The sequence below is a fragment of the Zalophus californianus genome, chromosome 14 (assembly GCF_009762305.2).
Source record: "Zalophus californianus isolate mZalCal1 chromosome 14, mZalCal1.pri.v2, whole genome shotgun sequence".
In the NCBI taxonomy this organism is placed as follows: domain Eukaryota; kingdom Metazoa; phylum Chordata; class Mammalia; order Carnivora; family Otariidae; genus Zalophus; species Zalophus californianus.
Window position 1 is genome coordinate 21,774,380 of NC_045608.1, and position 15,032 is coordinate 21,789,411.

A 15,032-nucleotide genomic window follows, 5' to 3' on the forward strand; every position below is an offset into this window, starting at 1 on the left:
TCCCGCTGTCTTCTCAAAATCTTATAAACACAACCCTCAGGTTCGGACTCCACCATATGGTATCCTCAGGCCCTCCAGCCCACATGACTCTTCATATCTAAACTTCGGCTGCATTTTTTGGAGTAGGTATGTCGTTTGACCCTTAACTATTTTAGAATTGTCCCATGTGTGTTAATTTTTAAGACATTTCCCCAGCTTAATGGGAAGACTGCTGTAGAGTGTTAATGCTTTATAATAATGCCATAGCAATTGTCACAATATGGACTCTAAATTGAAAACTTGCCATTGCCACATAGGTGATAGTCCCTAACACATCTGGCGTTCAATAAATGTTCGTGCAATCAGAATCTGAATGGCTGATTAATAAAACTCCATCTACCTTTTCCCTGGAAGATGCAATAAAAAAAGCTCTCCCCACAAAAGCCCCATCATTGCAACCCAGCGTCCAGTGCTGCTTCTAAGACCAGGATGACCACATAAAAAAGTATTCTCAGTTTTTGCTGGGGTGACAAATGAAACCATAAGAAAAAAATCATCTGAACTTACTAAGGTAAGACAGAAGACAAAATGAATGTTGATCTCATTTTATTTTCATGTGGTGTCTGGAAAGGACACAGACCAGGGGGTCAGAAAGCCACAAAGAGATTCTTTCCACCTGAAGTTAGGTTTGAACATGGATGACCTCTAAGCGCCTCCTCCCCCTTCTCCCATTTTGTTAAAGACAATTGCAGAGCCAATGACTATAACCCTACAATGATGTGGCACTTACAACGCATTTGTTAGCTTTCCTGAAAAACTGTCTCACATTAGTTGTTCCACTGTGCATCTGTAAAAAAACTATTAAAAGGCTGGTCTCTTTAAATCTTGAATATCTCAGCCAACGGTACTGCATTAAAATGTAATTTTTACAATTTATGACTTTGAATTTCAACTCTACACTGAGGAGCTCTCGTCTGAATCAACATTACCACAGAAACCTCGAAACCTACTGATGCCTAAAGCATTTTTCCCCTGCAATCAGATCACTAAACAGAGAACAAAGAACATTTTTACACCTGTCAAGATGCAAGTGTGCGTAGTACCAGTAAACACTAGCTAACCAATAGGGTTAATACAGGCACAAGAACCCAGGAATTACTAGAATAGAAAAGAACAGTACCATACTGAAATCAATGTGAGCAGAATTTGGTGGTACCCACTGATGGGTTTGGCAGCCCATGATGATCCCATTAACATCCCACCAGACAATTAGCAGAAGCAAAAATAACAGAATTTTAGAGCTGAAAAGACCTTTAAAATACCCATTTTTTTTTTTTTTAAGATTTTATTCATTTATTTGAGAGAGAGAGAGAATGAGAGATAGAAAGCACGAGAGGGAAGAGGGTCAGAGGGAGAAGCAGACCCCCCTGCTGAGCAGGAAGCCCGATGTGGGACTCGATCCCGGGACTCCAGGATCATGACCTGAGCTGAAGGCAGTCGTTTAACCAACTGAGCCACCCAGGCGCCCTAAAATACCCATTTTAGCAATGATGCATCTAAGTATTGAAATGATTCACCCAAGATCAGACAGCTTGGGACAGAGCCAAGACAAGAACCCACTGCAGGGCTCTAAGGCCAGGCTCTCTGCTGCCATACCAGGCAAAATTCTTAGTTGTTGACAAAAGAAACCAATCTTGGCTGGTTATAAGTAGAAAAGAAATGCACTGAGGAGCTACTGCCAACAGCGAAAAAGCAGGCCTCCAGACCCACAGTCAAAATCATGCTACAAAAGCTCCGTAAGTGAAAGCAACATGACTGTCATAACTAAACACAGGACACGACAGCTTCCAACGCTGCCTCTGCCATCACTGAACACCACCTTTAGAAAACAGATGCCACGACTGCCAACCAACACCACCAGAACAAATTCTGTGCTGTCTTTTCTTCTTTGAACCTTTAGCTCCTGACTCAAAGGTGGGTCCTAGCTGCAAAGGAGGATGGGAACATTAGGATCTGATGATTTCAGCTTTTACAGTGGAAGGGCAGGAGGCAGAAGTAGAACATAGGGAATTCCCAAAACACAGGAAAAGCATTCAGATGTGGAGAGCCCAAAATGACTAATAGCCAACAAAGATACCATGCTTTAGTTGGTGATTTTTTTTTAACCATAGCAACCATGGCCAAGTTCAAAAAAGGAGCCTTCTAATTGAGCCTCTAAAACTACATAATGTTAGAAAGAAGAGAGAACATTGCCACAATTCGAGGACTGAGAGAAATACCTGGAAATACCCTACCAAAAAAAAAAAAGAAATCTTCAATTGTACAAATTTTCACTAAATAAAAAGAAGTTGAGGGAACAAGAGGTAAAAGAACAAATTTCCATTTGCAGTATATTGGAAAGAGACTATAAATACATTAACAGATAAATTAAATGCAAGCTCATATACATACATGTTATAAGAGTCTGGAAAAGGGAGTGACTATTAAGCATAATCAGAAACTTCATGGAAACATAACCTGATTTCTTGAGGAAAGAGTAGGTAGGACTTAGACAAGTCTTTGCTTTTACTTTTTCTGAGAGTAGAGGGTATTTTAGGCAGAAGTTTTGTCCTAAACAAAGGTGCCAGGAAAAGATAGGCACATGGAATGATAGAGAATGAAGATAGGCACATGGAATGATAGAGAATAGGCCAGCTTGAAGGGACCAGAGAATATTATAAGGAAGAAAGCAGATGTGGAATTATGGAGAAAATACTCAGCGAAGGATAAATAGACCTGGATTTCAAAGCCACACAGCTTCTATCTCCGTACTTTGTCAAATGTATAGATTGTGATTCTGGTGATGGTTACATAAATCTATACACGTTCTAGATATGCCTATGTCTGCATAGACGTGTGTATGTGCGTGCATAAACATATGCACATTCATGTGTGTACATCTATGTGACAGATATATATGTGCACAGATATGTTCACAAAAGTCCATTTCACTTTCTGTAAATTTAAATTTTTAATGTCAAATTTCTCTGCTTCGGGCTGTAATTATGTCTCATTGGTCCACACTCATTAGTCGGAAGCTCCAGTTAGCAGGTATACATGCTTGTGATAAATAAAAGTGGTAGGACAAGGTTTTTTTTGGTGTATAAAAAATAAAGGCTAGATTAGCTATCTCTGAGATTCTTTCCAACTCTACTATTCTATTAGTCTAATTCCTATTCTAGAGTAAACTTAGACTATTAGCAAAGGGACTAATTTTGTGATTTTTAGCAGGCTAGGTGAAACAGATCTGTCAGCCTATAGCTGTTAAGATGTTTTTCCTTCTAGAAACTATGCATGATATATGAAATAGCCAATGATAAACCAACTCCGTAAGAATGTAGAGGGCCTCTGCAACATTCACTGAATACCACTTATGTGCTTTCAAAATGTATAAGCTTTAAGAATTTAAGATGAACGAAATCACATTTTCTGACATTTGAAGAGCCTGTAGGAATATAGTAGAGGCTATCAATAAACAATCTCACTCAGCTAAGAGATATACTATATTTCATCAGTTCTGAGATACACATTAATTCACATATTAACATCCGTGGATTTGGGATTTAATATCTCTGAACACAATGGTGCCTCAGTGATCTGTCACTTCTATGTCTAAATGGGTCCAACAGAGCTCTTTCAGTTTATATAAAATAAAAAGTTAAATGACAAGAAAGAATTGTGTCATCATTTAAACATCAGCATATTTTTAGCATTATATAAATGATACAACTCTCAGTCCAGAATTCTTAGCATTGGTAGGATGTGCTATGGGCCCCCAAAGGAGCAAAGTGCTAACTCTACCCACATAGGTCTGGGAATGCTTTCCAGAGGAAGTGACATCTAAAGAGAAATTGAAGATATAAGAAACCAGCATTTTCCAGGAACTGCAGGTTGTTTAGCTGGTGGTATCTTGGAGATGAGAATGAAAGGGAGGAAAGATCTCTTATACTAGGAGGCTGGCCTCTATCCTGTAAGCAATGGGGGAAATAGAATTATGAATAAGAGAATGACCAATCAGACTTACAGTTTAGAAAGCTCATTCTGGGAGGAAAGCAAAGCATGGACAGGTTTAGGAGAGATAAAAGCCAGGAGAACCAGTTAGAAGCAAAGCCCTGAATTTTCAGTGACAAAACAAATGGAGAACAAAGGATAAATTTAAGACATAGAACAAAAAAATTTATAGAATTTGAGGAATAAATGCATTTAACAGACACAATGCCTTATTCCAAAGGAATGATACTCTACTCATGGTCTCCTATGGATCACCTTCAAGGTAATTAACATTTTCACAGATCTCAATTTGTCTATGGCACTATGAAAACCTGAAGCCTTCCAGTACCCTTGTAACACTTCCATACACACATGATTTAAAAAGCTTCAATTTTCCTAAAAACCCGGTGATACCACTACCAATTATTCTTGGATACATCACAAAAATATAGTATTGTACTGCAAATGCAGGAGTCTGACAGAAACAATTATGAAATAAATCTCCAAAATAGTGATCCAAAGAGAGAACAGCAATTAATGAAAGGTAAGAAAATAAGCAAAGCATTATGAGGGTAAAGTACTCCCCAAAAGCAAAATTTAGAGGTGAGGTTCATTACATTCTCTTAATTTTAATGTTCACCTTTTTAAAAAAATTTTTTAAAAGATTTTATTTATTTATTTGTCAGAGAGAGAGAGCACAAGCAGGGGGAGTGGCAGGCAGAGGGAGAAGCAGGCTTCCTGACAAGCAAGGAGCCCCATGAGGGCACTGGATCCCTGAGCCAAAGGCAGACGCTTAACTGATTGAGCCACCAAGGCGTCCCTTTTCTTAGGGTAATTCCTTAAAGAGGCAATTAAATTAAATACCACTTGGCTTATCACAAAAGGACAACTATTGTATGATTCCACTTATATGAGGTACCTAGAGAAGTTATATTCACAGAGACAGAAAATAGCATGGTAGTCGCCATGAGCCAGGGGGAGGAGGAGTGGTGAATTATTATTTAATGGGGACAGAGTATCAATTTGGGAAAATGAGAAAGTTCTGGAGATGGATGGTGGTGATGGTTGCACAACACTGTAGATGGACATATGTCACTGAATTGTATAATTAAAAATGGTTAAAATGGTCAATTTTATGTTACACATATTTTACCACAATTAGAAAACTTTGGGTTATACAAAAAGTAAAACTTAACCCTTCTCAAAAAAAAAAAAAAGAAAAGAAAAGATGGGGCGCATGGGTGTCTCAGTCAGTTAAGCGTCTGCCTGAGGCTTGGGTCAGGATCTCAGGGTCCTGGGATCCAGTCTGGCATAGAGCTCCCTGCTCAGCGGGGAGCCTGCTTCTCCCTGCCTCTCTGCTGTTCCCCCCGCCCCGCGCGCGTGTGTGCGTGCACTTGCACATGCACGCACTTTCTCTCTGTCAAATAAATAAAATCTTTAGAAAAAATAAAAGAAAAACAACTGATATGTTTAGCACTTTGAGCCATTTCACATTTTCCCAGGTTTGTCTGTATATCGTTCCAAAAGGACTCAAAGGCCTTCCATAGAAATAAAGGTAGAAAATACAGAAGTCAGAGTGAGTAGAAAGTAAGGGAAAGACAAAAAAAACAAAAAACAAAAAAAAAACCGTCAGTATACAGACAGGCAGACTGTAAGCCCTGGCCCATTTCCTAAAGGTGGCCAGGACATTTTCAGGCCCTACACTTCACAGAGGACGAAGCAAAAGGATAAAGATCCTTTCTAAAATTCCCAGACCATTTAAATAAAAATACAGCAACACTCAGAAGAAATGCAGCTTTTCCTGGCACTGGAGCCTGAGACAAGAGGACCATGCGGGGAGTGCGGTGTTCATTCCACACCCAGGCCACTGTCCTGTCAGAAATACAAGAGCAGGACTATTACGGCTGCTACGTGCTCCTCAGTGAGAAGTGCAACACACCCAAGCAGGGAAGGTGGCCGGCAAGGGCCAGCTTATACCTTCTAGCGGCAGATTCTCAAAACAATACTAGGAGGTATATACTGTCATTTCCCTCTTACAGGTAAGGACTGAGGTGTAGAGAAAGGAAGCAACCTTGCTCAGTCGATGCAAGAGCAAATGGCAGCCCTGGGATTAGATTCCAATCTTTTTCTAACAGACCATTTCAGAAACATGCCTCCTGTGAAGTGACTGCCACCTAAAAGAAAATCAAAGGGAAAGAATTCTCCAAGGGTGGGTGGCAATTAGGCAAATAAAAGGTGAGCCCCAACTTGACCCTGAGAGAAAAGCTTATACATTTCACAGCCATTTTCCACCAGCACTCCATAAAATTAGCTTCCCTGGATCCTCTGGACCTAGTAGAAACACCACGACAGGTGACAGCCCATAAATGTAATAGTCTTTAGATTACCAAATTAACGGGAGGAGAGAAAATATACACAAGAGAACCCTCAGCAAGAAGCAGCCCTGGCATCTTCAGAGGAACAAATAGAGGTAAACTCAATCTTACTTCATAATTATATTATTGAATTTGGTTGGCAGTGGTACTATGCTCTACCATGCAAATCTGCATAAACATTTATAAGATACAAGGAACTGAAACTGCTGAAAGGCTACCTGAAGAGGAGAAATGGAAAACAGGAAAAGGGTAACTTGAGAGGTCAGGAAAAAGCGTCTCGTTTTATATTTGTACTTATTTTTATACTTTCATTAGCGATTTAAGGAAATACAGTATATATAAGGATGTAAATATATCTACAGGAGAAGTAGTTTCACTGCTATCTTCGTTGGTGAACATGAGTGAAACCATAAAGTAATGATTCACTAAAGTAAAACAGACTTAATTCAGTTAGCAGTATAAGCAACAATATTAAAAAAATCAGGTAAGTTTCAATATGGATAAATATAACATTTTTTGGGAACAGGGACATATTGATGTGGATCGGCCCTACCTTTAAAAAAAAAATGAAATCTTGAAACTTCCCCAAAAGGCTAAACCACAGGCATGCTTGTGCACATCACTGGAGCTTTGTTTCCTTACAGAAGTACCTGGACTAGGGAGCTTCCTCTGTTGCATTTAAGGATTACAAAACAAAAACAATTACTACAACAAGAGATCAGACCTCTATGTAAAGTGTGTAAAGTGACTCAAACTGCAGAGCAACGCAACAGCACGAACTTGAGAGCTAGATAGGCTACAATAAACAGTGGGTAAAAAATGGGCAGCAAACGATGACAGGCTTTGTGAATTACAACCATATGACAAAAAGAGAGGTCATTAAGATGTCAGATGATGCCCAGAACAACACTGTGCAAAGCAACAGCCTCTATAAAATGTTGATAAGAGAAACTCACCTGGAATAGACACGGCGGTAAAGGCAATGCTAAAAATAATGAGATAAATCAAATTGCCTTAAGGAAAGAGGAGAAAATATTGAAGCGCTCCAGGCACCTGTAAGATGCAGCTTTCCCCAGGGTCAGCCTTAGGTCACTCAGTGTAAGATGGGAAAGAACATGGCACAAAAAACCCTAAGGGGGACGGGAGCACTGAGCGATTCTCGCACTGCAAGGAAGACGTCCTTACATTTATCTAAACAAACTGCTTCAAAGGCAAAATGGTAAGTACGATTCTGCTGATCTCAACACATTCACTCCAGGATTCTAAGGCAGCAGCAGAAACACCTCAGAATAAAGAAGTGATATCTTCATGAACTAAATAAAAAAAATGTTCCATGTAAATTGCTTGCAGGAGGGTGTAGGGAGAGAATGAGAAAATGCCAGAAAATGGCAAGGAGAGACAGATTGATTTTTTGTTGTTGTTGTCCACTTCCCCCCCAAAGCCCTGGAGCTCCAAAGCGCATCTGCTCTAAGTCAGAGTTTATTAACAGCAGGTCCCCCAGTGGGAGAAGCCATTAGGTTCCTACAGGCAAAGACTCAGCTTTGTATGGGGTTATAAAATCACATGAAGAGAGATTTCCTTATCACTTTTTTTCTAAAACATGCAACCTTCCACTTCCAGGAAAACATTTTTTATAGCTATGAATCATCCAGAGACTATATGAGTCCCATTTAGTTCACCAAACTTTGACTTAGCATTTATTTTGAGCCAAGTACTGTACTAGCCGATATATTAAAACTATATAATGCCACAAATATTTTCAAAACTAGATACGATGTCTAATGATACTGCCATCAAAATTTTTAGGTTCATTCAAAAACATACCTTTTCAGAGATAAAACAGAGTTCTGCTTGACAGAATCTAATTAATATGGAACATTTTTAGCTGTCTACTATTTGACGTCAACCTGCCTGAGTGTCTTTGCAGTAAATGCTGCAAAGATGGTACCTAGTGTATCCTTTCAGCCCAATCTGTCTGAGGGCTGCCGCAAAAATCAATGTTCTTCAAAGTGAAGCCAATCGGTTTTGGGCCTTAGAACTCCTTCCAACCTCCGGTACTATTTTCAACCCATTGTTCTTCCAGAATACCAGTTGTATAAAACAGAAGTAACAACAGGAGAAAACCATATAAACTAGCGTCTGTCTTTTCTCTTTCCTTTTAATTCAACATAATCTTTTCATGTTCCCCTGAAAAATGTTAGACACAGCCTACAGTTAGATCCATACTTCCTTTTAGGAAATATTAGAATATTAGAATATCTAATATCTTCTCTTATTTGATTATTTCTAGATCTAGATCTAGATTATTTCTAGATGGCATATTGGTCTGAGTAAATCAATTTACTTCTAGAGGTGTTGTGATTTAGAGGTACAGAATCTTAAAACTATTTTTAAAAAAAGTATTCTTTAGATAACCCTGAAATCCAGAGAAGTTAATTCATTCACACACAGTCATACAGTTTATGAAAAATCAAAAAAATATATAATCCAAGTCGATAAGCTTCTGGGCCAGTGGCCTTACCACCATCCCATTCCATCTCATTAACATGAGCTACTGGCAGTGATTCTTCATCTTCCTTTGTGTAAAATATCCAGTCTTGGCAAATTTGATAACCTATCAGTTTTCAGTGGCTGAGTCCAAAGTCTTCAAAGGCTAGAAATGTCCTACTTTAAATTACTGTCAGACCAAACACTTTCGTCATATTTACCTCTCATGGGAGATTTCATGGCAGCTTCTACCATCCCCACCAGAAGTTGCAGACTCTTGGGGTCCTGAGCCAGTCCAGAGGCAAAAGCTGCCAGGGCGTCGGCATGACGTCCGAGGTACTGGAGGGCAACACCCTGTCGGAAGTATGCCTGGAAATAAAGAAAAGATAATGCGTGTTTTACTTACACACTATGCTCCAAGAAGGCTGATGGTGATTCTTTATTACAACAACTGGTCAGCAGACCTAAGATGGAGATTGTCTTGGTTCAAAAACCTAGTAAGCAGTTTGAAATCAATTCTGATTTCTTCCAACATCATAAAATGTGAGCATCCTTCTTCAAGGAAATTATATTTAAAACTTTCACTCTTTTCACTTCTAGAACGTTTATTAATTCTACCACATTCTTTGGCATTTATTTACAAATTGCTTTTTTTGAATGATTTTAAAAATATTTTTTATCCTATCTTTAACAACATAAACTCCTTGAAGACAGGTGTTTGGAGATTTTTCTATATCTCACCAAAGTATCTGGTATGGTGCAAGATAAATGAGAGACACTCAAATTCCACTTATTTCAAATTTTCCCCTTTTATATAATTAAAGGGAAAAATCAATGTGTGATGGTTAAGATAATTTTCATAATGAGTAATATAACATGGCTACATTTAATGTGGTGTTTCAGACATAATATTTAAAAGTTGTTATCTAAAACGTGTGCTTCACTCAGAAACAAAATAAGATTATTGTCCTTTGTGTTCTTTAATTGGATTAGTTTAAAAACTAGTATTATCAATTCTGATTATAAGAAAACATCCTTCCTTCCAGCAAATTGCAGAAAGGGCTAGAAAATTAATAAAATATTTAAATTTTAGAATAGTCTTAAGATATGCAGTTTGTTTTCAGGCACACAGAGTAAAAAGAAGTAAATGAACAAAATGTTACTAGCATATAACTAGCAAAGGACTTTGTACCTGATTAAATGATACACAAAAATGACATTAATACACTCACTGGTTATATGACATCTGCTTCTAAAATACTTGGCCTCCTGTTTCACTTACATAATCTTATGTTTATAACACACATTTAACTTTTTCAGCCCAATATACTTTGAAATTGTCACAAATTGTATTCATGGGATCTAAATGAAGTTTCAAACAACTCCTAAAACTGCCACTCAATAAACTTAATACATAATTTTATAATTTTATATTACATACACTGAGAGAGAGCACTTTTCATGTATGCAAAACATATGTACTTACCTTATCTTATTTCATTTTTATAACTCTGTTGAAGTAATTTAGGATAGGTAATACTATTAAGTGTTTCTATTAAGAAACAATCCATAAACAGAATGAATAGTCAATTGTGGGCTATTCAGACTTCTATTAAAACTCAGACCCTAGTAAGACAATAACCTGTAAATGCACTTTCATTACTAATTCATAAAAACACTTCCTTTCAATGGACTCAGCCACGGTTTTAATCTTTAATGTGTTTGTAGACATTTGTCACTACCCTTTTCATGTCATATTTTAGGTGATTTCTATAATCCAAGAGGCAATATATACCACATTCCAACTAAAAATAACTATAGTTTAGCTTTAATATAGCATTTCTAGAAAATGTAAACTAAAAAAAAGTATATTTATATATACACACATATATATGCCAAATATCTGTAATTATCATTATTATTTATGGAGAGAGACAAAAAATGCCTGTAGTTTTTTATTTCAGGTATATATTTTAAGAAACACAAAAATCTATTGTAATCATTTCAATTACAATTACAATACATGTTAGTCAAATCATGCTATACCCCTTCAACTCATACAGTGCTGTCATTTCAGTAAAATTGGAGGAAAAACACACAAAAATCTTGTAAGAGTCTCAATGAATTTTGATAATTTCTTGTACATTTAAAACAAAACTTTATCATTCATTACTTCACCGAAAGAACAACTGTTTTCCCTGTTTGACAATTAAATCACTGAAAAGTATGATTTAGCTATTCTGTCCAGGTAGGCGAAGTTCAGTGTTAAATGCGAGCTAGGGTCTCAAGTTTACACAGCAGTTACACAAGAAGCGTGTGCATGTTTTGTTGTTTTCTTAGGGCACTCAGAAATGAGATGAGAAAAGGTACAACTTGGCCATGCTGCCAAGGAAAGGAATCCTGGCTTTCTTTCTTCAGAAGATTTTGAAAAGAGGTATAGGAGAGCAGGCTCAAAGGTCTCCCTTGGTCCTCCCTTAGGCCCCTCCAGAACCCCCAACTCAACTTTATAAGATTTCCTCAATTAAAAGCTTAAGAGTTGTATCCCTGTCAAGACATAAGCATAATTAGTTCAAACTCTGACAACCCCCTGTTCCAAACTCATAGATTGGGACTCCCCTAACTTTTTCCATACAATATTCATTGCATGTACAAATAGCTGTTGAATAAAAATTAGTTATCTATATTAGTTATCCATAGTTTTGTGAGAGAAATGCCACTATGGAGTTCAACTGATGATGATAAAACATGGACTGTAGGTTACTGTGATAGAATAAAAAGAATTTAGCACAGTGTGCCTGACACACAGTAAATACACAATAAAATTAGCTATTTTGATTAGTTAATGAGAAAAGAGTCATAATACATAATTACAGACCAACAGAATATAAGGGGAGTCCAAGAAATATTTCAAATAGTCTATTATTCAATATAATATGATTCGATTCCTATCACTGCTTCATCCACCCCTCCCCTTGCTCCCTAAAAGACTGCAACTGGGAACTCATGGCTTTAAGGCTCCCAGACAAAATCTGATCCACCCGACTAAAACAAATTAGAATTATCAGGTCTTGGGAGACTCAGCAGCCACTCAATGGACCCTCTGTCAGCCTTTTCCAAGGAAAGGTCAAGATATGCTGAGATTCGGGCGCCTGGGTGGCTCAGTTGGTTAAGCGACTGCCTTCGGCTCAGGTCATGATTGATCCTGGAGTCCCGGGATCGAGTCCCACATCGGGCTTCCTGCTCGGCGGGGAGTCTGCTTCTCCCTCTGACCCTCTTCCCTCTCATGCTTTCTATCTCTCATTCTCTCTCTCTCTCTCTCAAATAAATAAATAAAATCTTTAAAAAAAAAAAAAAGATATGCTGAGATTCACAGCTGTTTACCATAACTTCAAGAGAACTGATGTGATCTGCTATAGCCTATCTGCTTCTCCCCTACTGGTTCCTGCCACTAATTTTTCTCTTACCATTTCACAGAAAGCTATGTCATCTAGGAAAGGGGCAAATTTTGACCCTTAAGGATTGAGCAGAAGTAGTATGGCAAGGGAAGGGGGCCCATGGAGCAATGTTGAACACTTGGTGCCCAGCCAACCTCAGTAACCCCCTCAACATATACCACATTCTAGCCACAGGTTATGCAGCAGATGGAGAAGGAAGGGCAATGTGGATTCACTACTCAGAGCACCTATACCCTGAGAACAATGGTTTTAACCTGAAGTTTCAGCCAAAAGAAAAATTTAAAGGGAGTTGGTGAATGCGCTGCACTAAAGATGGGATGCCTAGAGTTTCAAGTGTTGCAAAGTCATTTGCCACAAAGAACCCTCGATGATTATAACCCACACATGCTACTAAATAACCTCACAAATAACATAAATACAACTGGTTACAAGAATAAGTTTCCATACTTCCTTCCTTCCATTAACACTCCCCAAAAATCTACAGCACCAGGTACTGTGATGTGTACCACAAATAAAGTCAGGACTCTTAGCCTCAAGCTACTCACAGTCCAGAGGGAAAGAATATAAAAAGCTCTAAATGTCTTGACTGCTACCTGAAGTAGCTGCTTACTAATAGTAAGGGCTTGTAATATTTCAGCAGTAATAAAAATGTAACTAACGACCAAAGTATTTATGCCTATTGTTGAAATTGTTAATATTTGCTTTTTATTATGTGGCCATTCTTTTCATCTCATAGTGTTTGCAGTGGACTGGATGTATCCCTCCAAAATTAGTATGTTGAAACCTAATCCCCACCGTGATGATATCTGGAGGTCGAGTTTTAGGGACATGATTAGGTCACGAGAGTGAAGCCCCCATGAATGAGATGAGTGCTCTTATAAAAGAGACCCAAGAGCTCCCTCTCCCCTTCTGCCATGTGAGGACACAGCAAGGCATAGACACACTCTGTCTATTCACTAGCAAGTGGGTCCTTACCAGACAGTAAATCTGCCATCACCTTGATCTTGGACTTCCCAATAAGAAATAAATGTTTGTTGTTTAAGCCACTCGGTCTTTGGTATTTTGTTATAGCAGTCCAGATGGACTAAAACAGGGGTAAAGTACAAACACTCAAAGACTAAACACGGGAAACAGTAAGCTCTTCACCCTTCAAGCACCCCTGGAAGCTGTGAAGGACCTGGAAGCCTTTAATTTCAACATTCCATTTCTGCTTTCCAATTCTAAAACATTACTGAACTCGGCCATAACATAACATCCTACTCTCTCACAGCTCAAATGAGTGATGAGGTAAATTATTATGCTTATGGGCACATGTATATATTTAGGACATAAAATATAGAATAAATACATGTAATATTTAATGCTACATAAAATTAAACATGTTTGCTTACATGTACAATCTATTACTTAGTTCAAGCATTCACAAGTATTCTGCTTTCAATTAATCTGTACTTTTTCATGTTATACATTAATATTCCTAATCTTTCACTGTTTGAACATTTTTACATTTTCTAAAGAAAGACATCTATAAGATTGTGATATACCTGCTAGCCAATCATACCACCTGCTACCACATCATTGCCATCTTTTTCAACAATGTTTATAAATTGCATAACTATTTTACTCTATTTCCCTTATTTTATTTAAAAATGAGTAGAAATGGGGAAAATAGAAACGCCAATTCTCATTTTTAAAAAGCAGCAGTATTAACCTATAATTTAACACAACTGAGTCAAAACAAAAATGATTACAGGGAGCCAAAGGCAGAAAAACTTTAATATCACTGTATGTACACAGAACAACTAACTATGCTCAGTTGTGATGGAAAAGAATAAAATTAGAGAATATGAAAAAATGATTCTTAAAAAGGAAAGGCATTATTTGAGATTTTATTTTTTAGTTATCTAGGAATTAACACTTCCCACTCAATGAACATGTCAATCTCTGATTTAATATTTTCCTTCTTGATATTTTATATATTTGGACTTTCAGGAATGCTTTGTATGAGAAAGTAAAAGACTATTACTTAAAACAGATATGAGGCATATGAGCACAATGTAAATATATACAAATTACCTACTATCACATTTATTATATATTATAAATTATACATGTCACATAAAAATGTGATACATAAAAATGAAGGCACAGAACCCATGTCCTCAATAAGTTGTTTTTTTTTTTTTTTTTTTAAGATTTTATTTGTACCCAAGAGAGAGGGAGCATAAGGAGGGGGGGGAGCAGAGTGGGAAGGAAAGGGACAAGCAGACTGTGCTGAGCCCAGAACCCAACATGGGGCTCCATCCCAGGACCCTGAGATCATGACCCAAGCTGAAACCAAGAGTCTGCCGCTTAACCAACTGAGCCACCCAGGCACCCCCTCAATAAGTTTTCACCATCTTATATCAAATAGGTACCTGTATGGACACATACATGCTAATTATTTTTTCTTTTTTTACATGCAAATTATTTGTTATATATTTTGTTACATATGTTTCACTTAGAAAAAGGGAGAGATTTTTTATTATTATTATGTTATGTTAATCGAACTCTGGAAAGAGCCGAGAAAATTTTTTTTCAAGATTTTGTTTATTTATTTGACAGAGAGAGACACAGCGAGAGACAGAATACAAGCAGGGGGAGTGGGAGAGGGAGAGGGGGAGGGAGAAGTAGACGCCCCGCTGAGCAGGGAGCCCGATGCGGGGCT

At 37.7% G+C, this 15,032-nt stretch overlaps 1 protein-coding gene across 5 annotated transcripts in view; it reads right to left on the bottom strand.

The window, feature by feature from the left end:
- Positions 1-15,032, bottom strand: part of TTC28 (tetratricopeptide repeat domain 28) — a 659,289-nt gene that overhangs the window by 311,082 nt on the left and 333,175 nt on the right. For all 5 annotated transcript variants that reach the window (XM_027575252.2, XM_027575251.2, XM_027575253.2 and 2 more), the window contains one exon: positions 9,092-9,239. In XM_027575252.2, the coding sequence (XP_027431053.1) occupies positions 9,092-9,239 (148 nt within the window). The remainder of the gene's footprint in view (positions 1-9,091; positions 9,240-15,032) is intronic.